Below are 20,799 nucleotides of genomic sequence, written 5' to 3' on the forward strand. Positions count from 1 at the left end.
TCAGCCTCTTTGTGCTGCAGCGTTGTGGGACTGCAGCAGGCGGGGCAGTAAACATCTCAGACTGACAGCTGTCTATAACACTGTCGTTTCACCTGTAAATTATCCTAACGCTCCCCGACAGCTCCTATTTTGGAATGGAACTGGGAGGCCAGGTCAACTGTGGGCATACACACACACACACACACACACACACACACACACACACACACACACACACACACACACACACACACACACACACACACACACACACACACACACACACACACACACACACACACACACACACACACACACACACACACAAACACACACACACACACACACACACACACAGATCCCCTCCAATGAATACCAAGTGTATTCTCCAGTCTAGTAATAAATCCCTGCAACTTCATCTCAATGCTAAAACAAGGAGAGATGGAGAAGGCATAATGTTGAGGTAGTTGTATACTTTATGGGTCAGTTAGATATTCTGTCCAAGGTTTAGCAAGCTAAGGTGTGGAGTTAAACCATGGACTATGATGTGTAGAGAAGAGTACATGTGCAGCACAAGGTGTATCTTGTTCAACACCATGTCAGGGTTTAACAGAGATCGAATCCTTTTCAGAAATACATCAAGTACATGCAGTGAAATCCTTCACATCATATCTACTCATAACCCCGCACCAGTATAGTAATGTAATGTCTAATTCCCTGAGCTGATTGGTTGAGTCACAATGAACCCTGGATGACACTTGACCCTTCACCTCTGTCTCCAGGAAGCGGCGCAGAGCCCTCTTCTTCTTGATGCTCTTACGGCGCACGTAGACCGCCACGCTCAGCGCCACGATGACGATGACAAACAGAGCACCGATCACCCCGGCCGCGATCAGGGGCGTCCTGCAGACAGAGTAAGAGACAGGCCCGTATGTCACCAACATGTATGGCTCCAGTACATTATGGAACTGTATGTGTGTGTGTGTGTGTGTGTGTGTGTGTGTGTGTGTGTGTGTGTGTGTGTGTGTGTGTGTGTGTGTGTGTGTGTGTGTGTGTGTGTGTGTGTGTGTGTGTGTGTGTGTGTGTGTGTGTGTGTCATGTCCAACAGGCTCTGTTCTGTTCCTACTATCAAACTAACAGTTCCCTGTTACAGGGATAATTACTCTTCATCTCTCCTTCCTCCATCTCTCCTCCCTCCATCTCTCCTCCCTCTATCTCCTCCCTCCAACTCACCTCCCTCTATCTCCTCCCTCTATGTCCTCCCTCTATCTCCTCCCTCCATCTCTCCTTCCTCCATCTCTCCTCCCTCTATCTCCTCCCTCCATCTCTTCCTCCCTCTCTCCTCCCTCTATCTCCTCCCTCCATCTCCCCTCCCTCTATCTCCTCCCTCTATCTCCTCCCTCCATCTCCCCTCCCTCTATCTCCTCCCTCTATGTCCTCCCTCCATCTCTCCTCCCTCTATCTCCTCCCTCTATGTCCACCCTCCATCTCCTCTCCCTCTATCTCCTCCCTCCATCTCTCCTCCCTCCCTCTCCTCCCTCTATGTCCACCCTCCATCTCTTCCTTCCTCCATCTCTTCCCCCCTCCATCTGCCCTCCCTCTATCTCCTCCCTCCAACTCTCCTCCCTCCATCTCCTCCCTCTATGTCCTCCCTCTATCTCCACCCTCCATCTATTCCTCCTTCCATCTCCCTCTATGTCCTCCCTCTATCTCAACCCTCCATCTCTTCCTCCCTCCATATCTCCTCCCTCTATCTCCATCCTCCATCTCTTCCTTCCTCCATCTCCTCCCTCTATGTCCTCCCTCTATCTCCTCCCTCCATCTCTTCCTCCCTCCATCTCTCCTCCCTCCATCTCTTCCTCCCTCCATATCTCCTCCTTCTCTCTCCTCCCTCCAACTCTCCTCCCTCCATCTCCTCCCTCTATCTCCACCCTCCATCTATTCCTCCTTCCATCTCCCTCTATCTCCTCCCTCTATGTCCTCCCTCTATCTCCTCCCTCTATCTCCTCCCTCTGTCCTCCCTCCATATCTCCTCCCTCTATCTCCTCCCTCCATCTCTTCCTCCCTCCATCTCTCCTCCCTCTATCTCCTCTCTCCATCTCTTCCTCCCTCCATCTCCTTCCTCTATGTCCTCCCTCTATCTACTCCCTCCATCTCATCCTCCCTCCATCTCTCCTCCCTCTATCTCCTCCCTCCATCTCTCCTCCCTCTATCTCCTCCCTCCATCTCTCCTCCCTCCATCTCTCCTCCCTCTATCTCCTCCCTCCATCTCTCCTACCTCCATCTCTCCTCCCTCCCTCCATCTCTCCTCCCTCTATCTCCTCCCTACATCTACTCCATCTCTCCTCCCTCTAAATCCTCCCTCCATCTCTCCTCCCCCATCTCTCCTCCCTCTATCTCCTCCCTCCATCTCTCCTCCCTCCATCTCTCCTCCCTCCATCTTTCCTCCCTTCATCTCCCCTCCCTCCATCTTTTCCTACTACCACACCTTTATCATCCCCTCTTCATCTGACCTCTTCCAGTTCAACCTGTCATCCCAGACAGGGTGCATAGGGATCTCCTCAAAAGTACTGTGAATCATGAAGTACTGTGAATCATTATACATCATGAAGCACTGTGTATCATTAAACATCAATAAATACTGCGTATCATTATACATCATGAAGTACTGTGTATCATTATACATCATTAAATACTGTGTATCATTATACAGCAATAAATACTGTGTATCATGAAACATAAATAAATACTGTGAATCATTATACATCATGAAGTACTGTGTATCATTATACATCATGAAGTACTGTGTATCATTATACATCATTAAATACTGTGTATCATTATACATCAGTAAATACTGTGTATCATTATACATTATGAAGTACTGTGTATCACTATACATAAATAAATACTGTGTATGATTATACATAATGAAGTACGGTGTATTATTATACATCGTTAAATACTGTGTATCATTATAAATAATAAAGTACTGTTTATCAATATACATCATGAAGTTTTGTGTATCATCATACATCATTAAATACTGTGTATCATTATACATCATTAAACAGTAGTAGTGCACTGAGAAGCAGTGCCTTAGACTGTTGCACCACCCGGGAGCCCATACATAAGGAAATACTGTGTATCATTATACATCATGAAGTACTGTGCATCATTGTACATAATGAAATACTGTGTATTATTATTCATCATGAAGTACTGTGTATCATTATACATCATGAAGTACTGTGTATTATTATACATCATGAAGTACTGTGTATTATTATACATCAGGAAGTACTGTGTATCATTATACATAATGAAGTACTGTGAAGTATTATACACAATGAAGTACTGTGAAGTATTATACATAATGAAGTACTGTGAAGTATTATATATAATGAAGTACTGTGAAGTATTATTCATAATGAAGTACTGTGCATGTTGAGTCTCCTTTTAGCTACAGTGAGGGGAAAAAGTATTTGATCCCCTGCTGATTTTGTACGTTTGCCCACTGACAAAGAAATGATCAGTCTATAATTTTAATGGTAGGTTTATTTGAACAGTGAGAGACAGAATAACAACAAAAAAATCCAGAAAAACGCATGTTAAAAATGTTATAAAATGATTAGCATTTTAAATTAAGGAAATAAGTATTTGACCCCTCTGCAAAACATGACTTAGTACTTGGTGGCAAAACCCCTGTTGGCAATCACAGAGGTCAGACATTTCTTGTAGTTGGCCACCAGGTTTGCACACATCTCAGGAGGGTTTTTGTCCCACTCCTCTTTGCAGATCTTCTCCAAGTCATTAAGGTTTTGAGGCTGACGTTTGGCAACTCAAACCTTCAGCTCCCTCCACAGATTTTCTATGGGATTAAGGTCTGGAGACTGGCTAGGCCACTCAAGGACCTTAATGTGCTTCTTCTTGAGCCACTCCTTTGTTGCCTTGGCCGTGTGTTTTGGGTCATTGTCATGCTGGAATACCCATCCACGACCCATTTTCAATGCCCTGACTGAGGGAAAGGAGGTTCTCACCGAAGATTTGATGGTACATGGCCCCGTCCATCGTCCCTTTGATGCGGTGAAGTTGTCCTGTCCCCTTAGCAGAAAAACACCCCCAAAGCATAATGTTTCCACCTCCATGTTTGACGGTGGGGATGGTGTTCTTGGGGTCATAGGCAGCATTCCTCCTCCTCCAAACACGGCGAGTTGAGTTGATGCCAAGGAGCTCCATTTTGGTCTCATCTGACCACAACACTTTCACCCAGTTGTCCTCTGAATCATTCAGATGTTCATTGGCAAACTTCAGACAGGCATGTATATGTGCTTTCTTGAGCAGGGGGACCTTGTGGGCGCTGCAGGATTTCGGTCCTTCACGGCATAGTGTGTTACCAATTGTTTTCTTGGTGACTATGGTCCCAGCTGCCTTGAGATCATTGACAAGCTCCTCCCGTGTAGTTCTGGGCTGATTCCTCACCGTTCTCATGATCATTGCAACTCCACGAGGTGAGATCTTGCATGGAGCCCCAGGTCGAGGGAGATTGACAGTTCATTTGTGTTTCTTCCATTTACGAATAATCGCACCAACTGGTGTCACCTTCTCACCAAACTGCTTGGCGATGGTCTTGTAGCCCATTCCAGCCTTGTGTAGGTCTACAATCTTGTCCCTGACATCCTTGGAGAGCTCTTTGGTCTTGGCCATGGTGGAGAGTTTGGAATCTGATTGATTGATTGCTTCTGTGGACAGGTGTCTTTTATACAGGTAACAAACTGAGATTAGGAGCACTCCCTTTAAGAGTGTGCTCCTAATCTCAGCTCGTTACCTGTATAAAAGACACCTGGGAGCCAGAAATCTTTCTGATTGAGAGGGTGTCAAATACTGATTTCCCTAATTAAAATGCAAATCAATTTATAACATTTTTTACATGTGTTTTTCTGGATTTTTTGTTGTTGTTATTCTGTCTCTCACTGTTCAAATAAACCTATCATTAAAATTATAGACTGATAATTTCTTTGTCAGTCGGCAAACGTACAAAATCAGTAGAGGATCAAAAACTTTTTTCCCTCACTGTATGTGCCTTTGTACCATCTAATAAATCAGCAATGTTTTTTTTCAATACCTCTAACAGGTTTTTTTCATCTTCCTTGTAAATGTTTCAATTCACTAACCCTCTCCTCTCTTATACATTCACTCTATCCTTCCCTCCCTCTTTCCTTCCCTCCCTCCCTCTATCCCTCTTTCCTTCCCTCCCTCTCTCTTTCCCTCTCTCTTTCCCTCTCTCTTTCCCTCCCTCCCTCCCTCCCTCCCTCCCTCCCTCCCTCCCTCCCTCCCTCCCTCCCTCCCTCCCTCCCTCCCTCCCCTATCCTTCCCTCCCTCCTAGAGAGAGGCCTAGAGAGAGAGAGAGAGAGAGAGAGAGAGAGAGAGATGCCTAGAAAGAGAGATAGAGAGAGAGGTGAAACCTGAGACAGTGAGTCAGAGAGCGATAGCGAGAATAAAGAGAGAGGTTCTAGTGATAGAGATTGAGCCTGATGTCAAAGCAGTTAAAGCCCAGCGGACACTGTGATGATCATCTTACCTGTCCATCATTCCAACACAGTCTTGGAGCCGAGGCCCAATGCAGCTGAGGAGAAAATCATCAGTCAGCTTACAGAAACACTTCAGTAACCTCAACAACAAGCATCCACCAACTCTTTATAAAGTGTGCACATACTATGAACAAATTCCATCACCCATAAACATTAATAACCAATCCATAAGCACTTCTAATAGCTGATTGATGAAAGCAATTATTGAGTGAACATAACAAGCTATACGGGAACATAGCTCAATGGTCCAAGACAGTCAACCTACTTAATAAGAGAGACATAACTAGGGGATGAAGTCCTGACCAGATACTGAGAGTTAGAGATGATACAGGCTATGGAGATGTATAACAGGCAAACAGACAGACAAACAGACAGACAGACTGACAGACAGGCAGACAGGTAGACAGAAAGACTGACAGACAGGCAGACAAGCAGACAGGCAGACTGACAGAAAAGACTGACAGACTGACAGACAGGCAGACAGGCAGACAGGCAGGCAGGCAGACAGGTAGACAGGCAGACAGGCAGACAGGCAGACAGGCAGACAAGCAGACAGGGAGACTGACAGACAGAAAGACTGACAGACTGACAGACAGGCAGACAAGCAGACAGGCAGACAGGTAAACAGAAAGACTGACAGACTGACAGACAGGCAGACAGGCAGACTGACAGAAAAGACTGACTGACAGACAGGCAGACAGGCAGACAGGCAGACAATCAGACAGGCAGACAGGTAGACAGGCAGACAGGCAGACAGGCAGACAGGCAGACAGGCAGACAAGCAGACAGGCAGACAAGCAGACAGGCAGACAGGCAGACAGGCAGTGTGGACTGATTAAAACAAGGCCATTGGGCTTCTCTCTCATTATCTATAACACATTTCAAGAGGATTGTGATCAGCCTCTGACACAAAGACAGTCAGAGTCTGAGGCAGACCAAATTACACAGCTAATTAAGAGGAGCTGCCTTGGAATTCCATTCAAAGTCTGCCTCGCTCCAGAAATGAAGAAACGGCACCCAACAGCTAATTAGCAGACAATTAGTGTATCCGATCTATGGCTCGCTGCTGTTTGTGATATGATAATTACTCTAGTGTGCCACGTTTGTAAACATCCGGATTGAACAGCTAGTTTAGTCACACACCAAAGACAGCAAGTCTCAGACTACCCATGTATGTATCAGAGAGGCATCTGGAGTACGACTGCTGATCTAGAATCAGTTTAGTAATTTAGCTCATAATAAATATGATTATATGGACTGGTGTGGTTCTGATTCTAGATCCGTTTAATAAATATGATTATATGGACTAGTGTGGTTCTGATTCTAGATCAGTTTAATAAATATGATTATATGGACTGGTGTGGTCCTGATTCTAGATCAGTTTAATAAATATGATTATATGGACTAGTGTGGTTCTGATTCTAGATCAGTTTAATAAATATGATTATATGGACTAGTGTGGTTCTGATTCTAGATCAGTTTAATAAATATGATTATATGGACTAGTGTCACAGTATCTAACGAAGGTGGCGCCCCTCCTCGGTCGGGCGGCGCTCGGCAGTCGTCGTCGCCGGCCTATTAGCTGCCACCAATCGTTGTTTCTGTGTCTTTTGGTTTTGTCTGTCTATCCCGCACCTGTTTTGTGTCTGTAATTAGTGGGGGGTTATTTAGTGTGTATTTTCAGTTGGGGTTCTCGTGCGGGATTGATTATTGTCTACTCTAGACAGTTGCGAGTGTAGCTGTTCTTTTTCGCTGGTTATTGTCCATTGTATTGCTGGGCTGACCATTGATCCCTCCCCACGCTCCTCGCCCCGGTGACTGCTGAATCTCGGCTCACATGGCGATGGCTCCATCACTCCTCTTCTCCTTATCCTGCCCTCTATCTGACATGCAGGTTGACAATTATTGTCATGATTTTTCCAGAGTGTTTATTTTTGGGAATGTGTTTTCCCCTGGCGGACTTCGTCACGCACCCTGTGCCCTACGGCTATTGCGTTTTGCATTTATCATTAAAACACTGTTGCTCCGGTCCTCTGTCTCCTGCTCCTGATTCCACATCTCCACCGGTCCTAGACAGCCGTGACAACTAGTGTGGTTCTAATTCTAAATCAGTTTAATAAATATGATTATATGGACTGGTGTGGTTCTGATTCTAGATCAGTTTAATAAATATTATTATATGGACTGGTGGGGTTCTGATTCTAGATAAGTTTAATAAATATGATTATATGGACTGGTGTGGTTCTGATTCTAGATCAGCATTCCTTCTAAATCTAAGGTGGCGTGTGTATCACTTTTCTTCATGCAGTGTGATGATGTAGACCTTTGCTGCATCTCCTTTGTTCTAAGATTCCCCCACCCCTCCCCCTCCATTCACTCAAACACACCCTGGCCGCTCATTCCCTGAAGCTAATATGGCGTGCCCGGTGTCAGATGCAGGTTAGCGTTTTTTGTCATGAAGCTTATTCTGGAGGCAGCTCTGCAGGGGTCTCTAGCTGGCACAGTTAGCTGGCACAGTCATAAAATCTGATTTTAAACCTAACCTTAACCTAACCTTAACCACACTGCTAACCCTAATGCCTAATCCTAACCTTAAATGAAGACCAAAAAGCACATTTTTGTTTTCATTAATCTTTACAACATAGCCAATTTTGCAGCTGGCCCATCTAAGTGGAAACCGTTCAGTTCTGCCTCCAGAACAAGAATCATGACAATAATTGTCAACCTGCATGTCAGATAGAGGGCAGGATAAGGAGAAGAGGAGTGATGGAGCCATCGCCATGTGAGCCGAGATTCAGCAGTCACCGGGGAGAGGAGCGTGAGGAGGGGTCAATGGTCAGCTTACTAATACCGGCTGCGACGAGTGTCACTGAGGAGATGAAGAGATGAAGGGAGGTATTGTGAACACTGTGTCACAGAGAGACCACAGAGCCACTCAGAGTCTTTGATGTCAGAGGGTAGAGGGGAGAGAGAGAAAGAGGAAGAGAGGGGGGAGAGAGAGAGGGGGGGAGGAAGAGAGAGTGGGGAGAGTGAGAGAAAGGGGGGAGAGAGAGAGAAGTGAACAACCTCAATTCGTCGGGACATGGACTCTACAAGGTGTCGAAAGTGTTCCACAGGGATGCTGGCCCATGTTGACTCCAATGCTTCCCACAGTTGTGTGAAGTTGGCTGGATGTCCTTTAGGTGGTGGACCATTCCGGATACACACAGGAAACTGAGTGTGAAAAACCCAGCAGCGTTGCAGTTCTTGACACACACCGGTGCGCTTGGCACCTACAGTGCCTTGCAAAAGTATTCACCCCCTTGGCGTTTTTCCTATTTTGTTGCATTACAACCTGTAATTTAAATTGATTTTTATTTGAATTTCACGTAATGGACATACACAAAATAGTCCAAATTGATGAAGTGAAAAAAATGACTTGATTAAAAAAAAAGAAAAAAATGTAAAAAACGAAAGGGGTGCTTGCATATGTATTCACCCCCTTTGCTATGAAGCTCCTAAATAAGATCTGGTGCAACCAATTACCTTCAGAAGTCACATAATTAGTTAAATAAAGTCTACCTGTGTGCAATCTAGGTGTCACATGATCTGTCACATGATCCCAGTATATATACACCTGTTCTGAAAGGCCCCAGTGTTTGCAATACCACTAATCATGTGGCACCACCAAGCAAGCGGCACCATGAAGACCAATGAGCTCTCCAAACAGGTCAGGGACAAAGTTGTGGAGAAGTACAGATCAGGGTTGGGTTAGAGAAAAATATCAGAAACTTTGAACATCCCACTGGGCACCATTAAATCCATTATTAAAGAATGGAATGGACATGGCACCGCAACAAACCTGCCAAAAGAGGGCTGCCCACCAAAACTCATGGACCAGGCATGGAGGGTTATAATCAGAGAGGCAACAAAGAGACCAAAGATAACCCTGAAGGAGCTGCAAAGCTCCATAGCGGAGATTGGAGTATCTGTCCATAGGACCACATTAAGCTGTACATCCACAGAGCTGGGCTTTACGGAAGAGTGGCCAGAAAAAAAGCCATTGCTTAAAGAAAAAAATGTGCAAACACGTTTGGTGTTTGCCAAAAGGCATGTGCGAGACTCCTCAAACATATGAAAGAAGGTACTCTTGCCAGATGAGACTAAAATGTAGCTTTTTGGCCATCAAGGAAAATGCTATGTCTGGTGCAAACCCAACCTTCCCATCACCCCGAGAACACCATCCCCACAGTGAAGCATGGTAGTGGCAGCATCATGCTGCGGGGGTGTTTTTCATCAGCAGGGACTGGGAAACTGGTCAGAATTGAAGGAATGATGGATGGTGCTAAATGCAGGGAAATTCTTGAGGGAAACCTGTTTCAGTCTTCCAGAGATTTGAGACTGGGACGGAGGTTCACCTTCCAGCAGGCCATTGATTTAACAGGTACCATCAATAAGGGATCACAGCTTTCACCTGGATTCACCTGGTCAGTCTATGCCATGGAAAGAGCAGGTGTTCTTACTGTTTTGTATACTCAGTGTATATATCAATGACTTGGTGAGAGCAGAAGAACAGCCTGCAGCACCTGCCCTCAATCTACTAGAATCGAATGTCAAATGTCTACTGTTGGCTGATGATCTGGTGCTTCTGTCTCCAACCAAGGAGGGTCTACAACAGCACCTAGATCTTCTGCACAGTGTCTCTTAGACCGGGGTCCTGACAGTGTTACAAAAAAGGTCCAGTTGCCAGGCCCACAAATACAAATTCCATCTAGACACCGTTGCCCTAGAGCACACAAAAAACTATACATACCTCGGCCTAAACATCAGCGCCACAAGTAACTTCCACAAAGCTGTGAACAATCTGAGAGACAAGGCAAGAAGGGCCTTCTATGCCATCAAAAGGAACATACAATTTGACATCCCAATGAGGATCTGGCAAGAAACACTTGAATCAGTTATAGAACCTCAACAACCAAGAATTGACAAAATGGGACAAAGACCAAATTGCGACTCTGCATGCAGAATTGTGAAAAAATATCCTCTGTGTATAACGTAAAACACCAAATAATGCATGCAGAGAAGAATTAGGATGATACCCGCTAATGATCAAAATTCTGAAAAGAGACGTTAAATTCTACAACCACGTAAAAGGAAGCGATTCCAAAACCTTCCATAACAAAGCCATCACCTACAGAGAAATGAGCCTAAAGAAGAGTCCCTTAAAAAAACAGAGCAAACTAGAATGCTATTTGGTCCTAAACAGAGAGTACACAGTGGCAGAATACCTGACCACTGAGACTGACCCAAACTTAAGGAAAGCTTTGACTTTGTACAGACTCAGTGAGCATAGCCTTGCTATTGAGAGAGGCCGCCGTAGGCAGACCTGGCTCTCAAGAGAAGACAGGCTATGTGCACACTGCCCACAAAATGAGGTGGAAACTGAGCTGCACTTCCTAACCTCCTGCCAAATTATGACCGTATTAGAGACGCATATTTCCCTCAGATTACACAGACCCACAAAGAATTTGAAAACAAACCCAATTTTGATTAACTCCCATATCTAATGGGTGAAATACCAGTGTGCCATCACAGCAGTAAGATTTGTGACCTGTTGCCACAAGAAAAGGGCAACCAGTAAAGAACAAACACCATTGTAAATACAACCCATATTTATGTTTATTTATTTTCCCTTTTTTACTTTAACTATTTTGACATCGTTACAATACAGTAGTGAGACATAATATGACATTTGTAATGTCTTTATTCTTTTGAAACTTTTGTGTAATGTTTACTGTTCTTTTCTGATTGTTTAATTCACTTTTGTTTATTTTCAATTTCACTTGCTTTGGCAATAAAGCCCTTTGAATTGAGTTGAATTGAGAGAGTGAGCGCAAGAGAGAGAGAGAGAAAGAGAGATCATCTGTCCATCTCTTGATCCTCCGTCCTAAGCCTCCTCTCTTTCTCTTTCTCTTTCTCTTTCTCTTTCTCTTTCTCTTTCTCTTTCTCTTTCTCTTTCTCTCTTTCTCTCTCTCCCTGTCTCTGCTCTCTCTCTCTCTCTCTCTTTCTGTCGCTCTCTCTCTCTCTCTGTCTTTCTTTCTTTCTTTCTTTGGTAGCGGTCTGGGAAGTGGAGGGCTGAGTCACTGCTTGTATCCCAAATAGCACCAAATTTCCTTAATAGTGCACTACTTCTTCTACTGTTTATAGAAGCTCTTCTTGATTTTAAAAGTCCCACCAGGACTTGTATGACATTATTTATGACATACTTCATACAAACAATTTCAGATTTCACAGAGATGAGAAGTATTGATATAGAAAGCCTCCATCAAATGAACCCATATACACACCCAGCACCACCCTTCTCTCTCTCTCTCTCTCTCTCTCTCTCTCTCTCTCTCTCTCTCTCTCTCTCTCTCTCTCTCTCTCTCTCTCTCTCTCTCTCTCTCTCTCTCTCTCTCTCTCTCTCTCTCTCTCTCTCTCTTCTCGTACCCCTGGGTGCAGTTGGCGTGGCAGGGGTGGCACTCGTTGTTGGCCTCGGCGTATTTGAAGATGAAGCTGTTGGTGCCTTGGAGGCCGTCGGGGCACTTTTCCACACAGTTGGGCCCGTCTTTGAAGTGAAGACAGGTCACACATTGATCTGGGCCCTGAGAGGTAGAGGGAGAGAGATGGAAGAGGAGGAGAAGGAGGAGAAGGTGAAGGAGATAGAAGATGAGAAAGAAGACATACAAGAGGGGAGGAAGTGGGGGAAAGAAGAGGGGGAAGAAGAAGAGGAGGAGGATGAGAAGGAGTAAATAAAGGAGATGGATAGAAGAGGAAGAGGAGGATGAGAAGGAGTAAATAAAGGAGATGGATAGAAGAGGAAGAGGAGGATGAGAAGGAATAAGTAAAGGAGATGGATAGAAGCGGAAGAGGAGGATGAGAAGGAGTAAGTAAAGGAGATGATAGAAGAGGAAGAGGAGGTTGAGAAGGAATAAGTAAAGGAGATGGATAGAAGAGGAAGAGGAGGATGAGAAGGAGGAAGTAAAGGAGTTGGATAGAAGAGGAAGAGGAGGATGAGAAGGAATAAGTAAAGGAGATGGATAGAAGCGGAAGAGGAGGATGAGAAGGAGGAAGTAAAGGAGATGGATAGAAGAGGAAGAGGAGGTTGAGAAGGAATAAGTAAAGGAGATGGATAGAAGAGGAAGAGGAGGATGAGAAGGAGGAAGTAAAGGAGATGGATAGAAGAGGAAGAGGAGGATGAGAAGGAGGAAGTAAAGGAGATGGATAGAAGAGGAAGAGGAGGATGAGAAGGAATAAGTAAAGGAGTTGGATAGAAGAGGAAGAGGAGGATGAGAAGGAATAAGTAAAGGAGATGGATAGAAGATGAAGAGGAAGAGACATTGACCACATATCAGCACGTCAACACAGTTCACACTTCTGAACAAGCATCCGGGATGGATTCAGACAGCAGATATAAACACATGGAGAGATGAAGGAAGAGAGACGATAGAGAGATGGGTCTGTGGACGCATGTGCTGCTGCTGCGGTTGAACATTTTTCTGTGGGCTTGGACACCTCATGTACGGTTAATGACATGTGTTTGGCTGGTTGATAGACAGCCTTTCACCTTCAGGTCTGACAAAATGACAGCTGTAACCCCTCTCCATCAATACACTATCTCCCTGCCGAGCTGTGTCAATGTATTGTGTCTCTCTGACTGTGTGTGTGTGTGTGTGTGTGTGTGTGTGTGTGTGTGTGTGTGTGTGTGTGTGTGTGTGTGTGTGTGTGTGTGTGTGTGTGTGTGTGTGTGTGTGTGTGTGTGTGTGTGTGTGTGTGTGCATTCATACATCTGATGATTGACACCTGTGTTATTTACTTCTGAGCTGTGACTGGACTGCAGGAGACACTACAAGACACTGTGAAACACTGCGTATCACTGCATCGTCATAGAGACTATTTTCCTCCACTCCTCCCTGTCCTCCCCCGGGGGTTCATTACACAAGTATCAAATTCCACAAATAGGGCTTTAACAGGGGCCTGTAAAAAAAGGGGCTCCATGACAGCTGGATATATCATGATCCCTAAACCATGGAGAGTTATACACCACTGTCCATACGCCACATATAAAACAAGATTAGAGTCCTCCTACGTGGCAGGAGAGATGATTTAAACCAACCTTGGGTTGTTATAGATCCAGACAGAGAGAGAGGGATGTGGGGGGGGGGGGGGGGTTCAAGGGTTTTCAACCAGGTGGCATTTTAAAGGGAAATTCTAGCATTTAGAAGAGGACAGGTGGGAATGGATGAGGGACTTCTGAGGGGTGCGTTCTCTGTGGAAGGTCAGAGGCTGTCAAAAACACATATCCTTCTGGAATGCGTTTTACCTTCGTAGCTAACGTGGTACTTTATTTATCTCCATAAAAGCAGATTTGAGGCGTTCAGGGACATCTCCCCTGATCAGTTCGCATAACAAGTAGAAACTCTGACCCAGTTGGTTACATTGTGTAGTCAGGAAAAACTCAGTGGCCTAACCGTACAGTACACTGTAACTCCTAAAACTCTCCAGACAGGATGTGACATCAGCAGACCCAAAGGCAGGTTAGTCATTTTTCATCATGACTCTTGTATAGTGTGTAGTCAGGAAAAACTCAGTGGCCTAACCGTACAGTACACTGTAACTCCTAAAACTCTCCAGACAGGATGTGACATCAGCAGACCCAAAGGGCAGGTTAGTCATTTTCATCATGACTCTTGTTCTGGATGCAGCTCTGCAGATTGGTCACGATCTGGCACAGCCACAAAGTCATAAAATCTGATTTTAAACCTAACCTTAACCTTAACCCTAACCTTACTGCTAACTCTAATGCCTAACCCTAACCTTAACCCTAACCATAACCTTACTGCTAACCCTAATGCCTAACCCTAACCTTAAATTAAGACCAAGACGCTTTTCATACATTTTAGTTTTCATACATTTTTACAATATAGACAATTTTGACTTTGCAGCTGGCCTATCTAAGGGGAAATCACTCAGTTCTGCCTCCAGGACAAGATTCATGACAATAAATGTCAACCTGCACCCAAAGAACACACAGGTTCAGGGCGAGGTGGAACACCAATGACAGTTGCCGTATATTGCCGTGGTGATCATTCTACTTACCATTCCGAGGCAGGTCATGGTCTTGTCCTGAGATCTCTCACACTGGCTGTCACACTCCAGACACACTGAACCATTGGTAAACTCACGCACATCTCTAAAGGAGAGAGAGAGAGAGAGAGAGAGAGAGAGAGAGAGATAGAGAGAGAGAGAGATAGAGAGAGAGAGAGAGAGAGAGAGAGAGAGAGAGAGAGAGAGAGAGAGAGAGAAAACAGGCTTAGCAGAGTCATTATGTCTGATATACTAACAGGCTTAGCAGAGTCAATATGTCTGATATAGTAACAGGCTTAGCAGAGTCAATATGTCTGATATAGTAACAGGCTTAGCAGAGTCAATATGTCTGATATACTAACAGGCTTAGCAGAGTCAATATGTCTGATATAGTAACAGGCTTAGCAGAGTCAACGTGCCTGACAAAGAAGCCAGCAAACAATGATGAGCACTGTAATAATGACAGACTGTAGTGTGTGTGTGTGTGTGTGTGTGTGTGTGTGTGTGTGTGTGTGTGTGTGTGTGTGTGTGTGTGTGTGTGTGTGTGTGTGTGTGTGTGTGTGTGTGTGTGTGTGTGTGTGTGTGTGTGCGCGCGTGTGTTTCTCTTATCATATGACTGAGTGTTGGCTGGCCAAAACCTAAGGCCACAATGGGAAGAGAAGTGGAGAGGAGGAGAGAAGAAAGGAAAGAAGAGGAGGAGGGGGGGAGGGGAAGAGAGGAGAGGAGGAGGGGAAGAGAGGAGAGGAGGAGGGGAGGAGAGGGGAGGAGGGGAGAAGAAGAAAGGAGGGGAGGAGGGGAAGAGAGGAGGAGAGGAGGGCAGAAGAGCAGAGGAGGGGAAGGGATATCCCCACTGTTTGTGTCCACATCAGCACCACCATCAGATAATGCTTTGAAGCATGGTGTCGGTGAATATGGGGCTGGCTGTCGATAAGCTGGCTGTCGATAGTATACTTTTCAGATGTGAGAGATTGTCGATCCTACTGGGACCAAGACTCAGCAGAGTGGAGGGATACAGTACAGTACACAAACAGGTAGGCCCTACTTTCTCTCAGCAAGGAAATGCTGGACCTATGGAAGCAGTTAGATGTGTTCAGGTTACGTTGTAACTGTCTTGCAGTCAGGAAAATGGTTTATCATGGCTCTATAATGCTACTCAACTGCTCAATTCTAAATTGACCCTAGCCTACTCCTGTATATCTGAGAAGATTGGATAGATACTGTATAAGCATTATGGGTAATGGCTTCACATTGCCTTCTGATTGGCTAGGTGGTGGAAACGTCCAATCTAATCTCCTCTAGAGATCTACAGCGGGGACTAGGGAGTAGTAGGCTAGAGGTTGATTTGGAATTCGGCATGCGTGATATTGTAGAGAATCCTGTATATCATTAGAGGGGATGTGATGAGTTGGGAAAAGGGTCAGATTTGATGAGGAATCAGAATACTGTATATCATTAGAGGGGATGTGATGAGTTGTGAAAAAGGGTTAGATATAATGAGGAATCATGGCTGTGTCTCAGTCCCAAATGACACCCTATTCCCTATATAGTGCACCACTTTGGACAAGTTCTCTATGGGCCCTGGTCTAAAATAGTGCACTATATAGGGGATAGGGTGTCATTTGGGACACATAGAGTATGTCTCTATTCTACGCCCTGTTCCAATCATCAGATCAAGCATCAGTCCAGATAAATAGCCAGTACATATATAAATAGCATGTTCAGTTGGACACGGAGCAGCGTGCCACCACACCAAAGGGCAGTGTGGCAGTGGTCCACCCTTCTTCATCCTCCCTCCACATTTCACCCTCCACCCTCCTCCCTTCATCCTCCTCCTTCCTTCCTCCCTCCCTCCCTCCCTCCCTCCTCTCTTCCCCCTTCACCCTCCTCCCTCTCTCTCTCTGCCCTCCGCCCTCCTCCCACCTCCATCCAACCACCTTCCTCCCTCCCTCCACCCTCCTCCCTCCACCCTCCCACCACCCTCCTCCATCCATCCAACCACACTACACCCTCTTCCTTCCTTCCTTCCTTCCTTCCTTCCTTCCTTCCTTCCTTCCTTCCTTCCTTCCTTCCTTCCTTCCTTCCTTCCTTCCTTCCTTCCTTCCTTCCTTCCTTCCTTCCTTCCTCTCTCCCACTTCCACCCTCCCCTCTCCACCCTCCTCTCCTCCATTTCTCTTTCCTCTTTTTTAAATTAAATTCATTTTTTTTCTCAGGAAGCAGTGTCCAGAGGAATCCTTTTGAAAAGGCTGGGTGGTGGAAGAAGACTGTCTTGTGTTCAGAGAAAAATAGAGGAGAATCACGGAAGACAAAGGAAGGTTCCACAGCCGTCTTTCCCCAGTGAATTGAACGCTCCCTTCCATTCATTCCGTTGGTTCCTTCTCGTTGGCTTTCCTTGTGCGTTGCAGTTGGTTGGGGCGTATACGCCAAACGCACACCACGGTCTTCAGGGAGGAGGGGCTGATGGGGATTAGCAGCATTTTAGCAGGAATTTGGCAGGACTGAGGCTCGTTCAGGTCGAGTGGTGCCTGCGCCAGAGGCGAACCTGACGCCACACGGCCAACTCACGAGAACAACTTTTTTAATTAAACACTTTCAAGGTTTTCTAATCCTCCTCCCTCCGTTCCCCCGCGGCCACGAGAGCACAGGATTTTTTCCCTCTTTCTCCCCGTTCTTTTATTCACTGGCCTTTCAGTGTGAGAATTAACTTGACTCTCATTCAGAAAGGCAAAGGCACAGAGATGGAGAGTTAAAGAGACCTAGTTTTAAAAACTAGAAGACTATATAGAAATTAGCTATAGGAGGACAATAGGCTTTCTACAGGAGGGCTACAGAAGGGCTACAGGAGGGCTACACGAGGGCTACAGGAGGCTATAGGAGGCTATAGGAGGGATACGGGAGGGTTACAGGAGGGCTATAGGAGGCTATAGGAGGGCTACAGGAGGGAATAGGATGCTATAGGAGGGATACAGGAGGGCTACAGGAGGGCTATAGGAGGCTATAGGAGGCTATAGGAGGCTATAGGAGGGATACAGGAGGGTTACAGGAGGGCTATAGGAGGCTGTAGGAGGGATACAGGAGGGAAATAGGATGCTATAGCAGGGATACAGGAGGGCTACAGGAGGGCTATAGGAGGCTATAGGAGGGCTACAGAAGGGCTACAGGAGGGCTACAGGAGGGCTATAGGAGGCTATAGGAGGGCTATAGGAGGGCTATAGGAGGCTATAGGAGGGCTACAGGAGACTACAGGAGGGCTACAGGAGGCTATAGGAGGGCTATAGGAGGGCTATAGGAGGCTATAGGAGGGCTACAGGAGACTACAGGAGGGCAACAGGAGGCTACAGGAGGGCTACAGCAGGGCTACAGGAGGGCTATAGGAGGGCTATAGGAGGGCTACAGGAGGGCTACAGCAGGGCTACAGGAGGGCTATAGGAGGGCCAGATTGGCAGGGTTTGCATTTTGCATGTGAGCTCAATGAAGAGCAGTTAAAGCGTTGGGAGGACAACACATACTGTTGAACACAGGTCTAATACATGTCTGCAGTGCTCTGTCCACGAGGTAAGCCGATCGATCAAGATGTCATGTACCAACTCCTGCCTCCTGCCTCTCCACGTGATCACAGCTCGGTTCTCACAGAGGACTCCCTTATCCAGCTGCTCTTCACTCCTCTTCTCCTCTTCATCTTCTTCAAAGTCTCAGCTGTGAGCTGTTTTTCCTGCTGACTTCAAACACCTCCTCCCACATACAGCACACTGAAAGGAGAACTGGGCATGATGGAGAAACACAGACACTGGTTCGCCCTGTGGGGAAAGGCTAACCTGACACCAGACCCTGGTTCCCCCTGTGGGGACAGGCTAACCTGACACCAGACCCTGGTTCCACCTGTGGGAAAAGGCTAACCTGACACCAGACCCTGGTTCCCCCTGTGGGGACAGGCTAACCTGACACCAGACCCTGGTTCCACCTGTGGGGACAGGCTAACCTGACACCAGACCCTGGTTCCCCCTGTGGGGACAGCCTAACCTGACACCAGACCCTGGTTCCACCTGTGGGGAAAGGCTAACCTGACACCAGACCCTGGTTCCACCTGTGGGACAGTCTAACCTGACACCAGACCCTGGTTCCCCCTGTGGGGACAGGCTAACCTGACACCAGACCCTGGTTCCACCTGTGGGGAAAGGCTAACCTGACACCAGACCCTAGTTCCACCTGTGGGGAAAGGCTAACCTGACACCAGACCCTGGTTCCACCTGTGGGGACAGGCTAACCTGACACCAGACCCTGGTTCCCCCTGTGGGGACAGGCTAACCTGACACCAGACCCTGGTTCCCCCTGTGGGGACAGCCTAACTTGACACCAGACCCTGGTTCCATCCGTGGGGACAGCCTAACCTGACACCAGACCCTGGTTCCCCCTGTGGGGACAGGCTAACCTGACACCAGACCCTGGTTCCCCCTGTCAGGGAAGTCAAACCTGACACCAGACCCTGGTTCCCCCTGTGGGGACAGCCTAACCTGACACCAGACCCTGGTTCCCCCTGTCAGGACAGCCTAACCTGACACCAGACCCTGGTTCCACCCGTGGGGACAGCCTAACCTGACACCAGACCAGGTTCCCCTTGTCAGGGCAGCCTAACCTGACAAAAGACCCTGGTTCCACCTGTGGGGACAGCCTAACCTGACACCAGACCCGGGATCCCCCTGTGGGGACAGCCTAACCTGACACCAGACCCTGGTTCCACCTGTGAGGACAGCCTAACCTGACACCAGACCCTGGTTCCACCTGTGGGGACAGCCTAACCTGACACCAGACCCTGGTTCCCCCTGTGGGGACAGCCTAACCTGACACCAGACCCTGGTTCCACCTGTGGGGACAGGCTAACCTGACACCAGACCCTGGTTCCCCCTGTCAGGGAAGTCAAACCTGACACCAGACCCTGGTTCCCTCTGTGGGGACAGGCTAACCTGACACCAGAACCTGGTTCCACCTGTGAGGACAGCCTAACCTGACACCAGACCCTGGTTCCCCCTGTGGGGACAGGCTAACCTGACACCAGACCCTGGTTCCCCCTGTCAGGGCAACCTAACCTGACACCAGACCCTGGTTCCCCCTGTGGGGACAGCCTAACCTGACACCAGACCCTGGTTCCCCCTGTTGGGACAGCCTAACCTGAAACCAGACCCTGGTTCCCCCTGTGGGGACAGGCTAACCTGACACCAGACCCTGGTTCCCCCTGTGGGGACAGGCTAACCTGACACCAGACCCCGGTTCCCCCTGTGGGGACAGCCTAACCTGACACCAGACCCTGGTTCCACCTGTGGGGACAGAATAACATGACACCAGACCCTGGTTACCCCTGTGGGGACAGCCTAACCTGAGACCAGACCCTGGTTCCCCCTGTGGGGACAGCCTAACCTGACACCAGACCCTAGTTCCCCCTGTGAGGACAGGCTAACCTGACACCAGACCCTGGTTCCACCTGTGGGGACAGGCTAACCTAACACCAGACCCTGGTTCCCTCTGTGGGGACAGGCTAACCTGACACCAGACCCTGGTTCCACCTGTGAGGACAGCCTAACCTGACACCAGACCCTGGTTCCCCCTGTCAGGGCAGCCTAACCTGACACCAGACCCTGGTACCCCCTGTGGGAACAGCCTAACCTGACACCAGACCCGGGTTCCCCCTGTCAGGGCAGCCTAACCTGACACCAGACCCTGGTTCCACCTGTGGGGACAGCCTAACCTGACACCAGACCCTGGTTCCCCCTGTGGGGACAGCCTAACCTGACACCAGACCCTGGTTCCCCCTGTGGGGACAGGCTAACCTGACACCAGAACCTGGTTCCCCCTGTCAGGGAAGCCAAACCTGACACCAGACCCTGGGTCCCTCTGTGGGGACAGGCTAACCGGACACCAGACCCTGGTTCCACCTGTGAGGACAGCCTAACCTGACACCAGACCCTGGTTCCCCCTGTCAGGGCAGCCTAACCTGACACCAGACCTTGGTTCCCCCTGTGGGGACAGCCTAACCTGACACCAGACCCTGGTTCCCCCTGTCAGGACAGCCTAAACTGACAACAGTCCCGGGTTCCCCCTGTCAGGGCAGCCTAACCTGACACCAGAACCTGGT

General features: G+C 47.5%; 1 protein-coding gene across 1 annotated transcript in view; it reads right to left on the reverse strand.

Annotated features, from left to right (window-relative positions):
• Window positions 1-415: 415 nt before the first annotated feature.
• Window positions 416-20,799, reverse strand: part of LOC106593673 (receptor tyrosine-protein kinase erbB-4) — a 478,474-nt gene continuing 458,090 nt past the window's right edge. Inside the window, exons 14-17 of the mRNA XM_082963037.1 lie at window positions 14,688-14,781; window positions 12,039-12,193; window positions 5,561-5,605; window positions 416-882 (exon numbers count right to left, since the gene is read on the reverse strand). Of these exons, the coding sequence (XP_082819163.1) occupies window positions 618-882; window positions 5,561-5,605; window positions 12,039-12,193; window positions 14,688-14,781 (559 nt within the window). The 3' untranslated portion in view covers window positions 416-617. The remainder of the gene's footprint in view (window positions 883-5,560; window positions 5,606-12,038; window positions 12,194-14,687; window positions 14,782-20,799) is intronic.

The sequence above is a fragment of the Salmo salar genome, chromosome 16, assembly GCF_965601325.2.
Source record: "Salmo salar chromosome 16, fSalSal1, whole genome shotgun sequence".
Classification (NCBI taxonomy): Eukaryota; Metazoa; Chordata; class Actinopteri; order Salmoniformes; family Salmonidae; genus Salmo; species Salmo salar.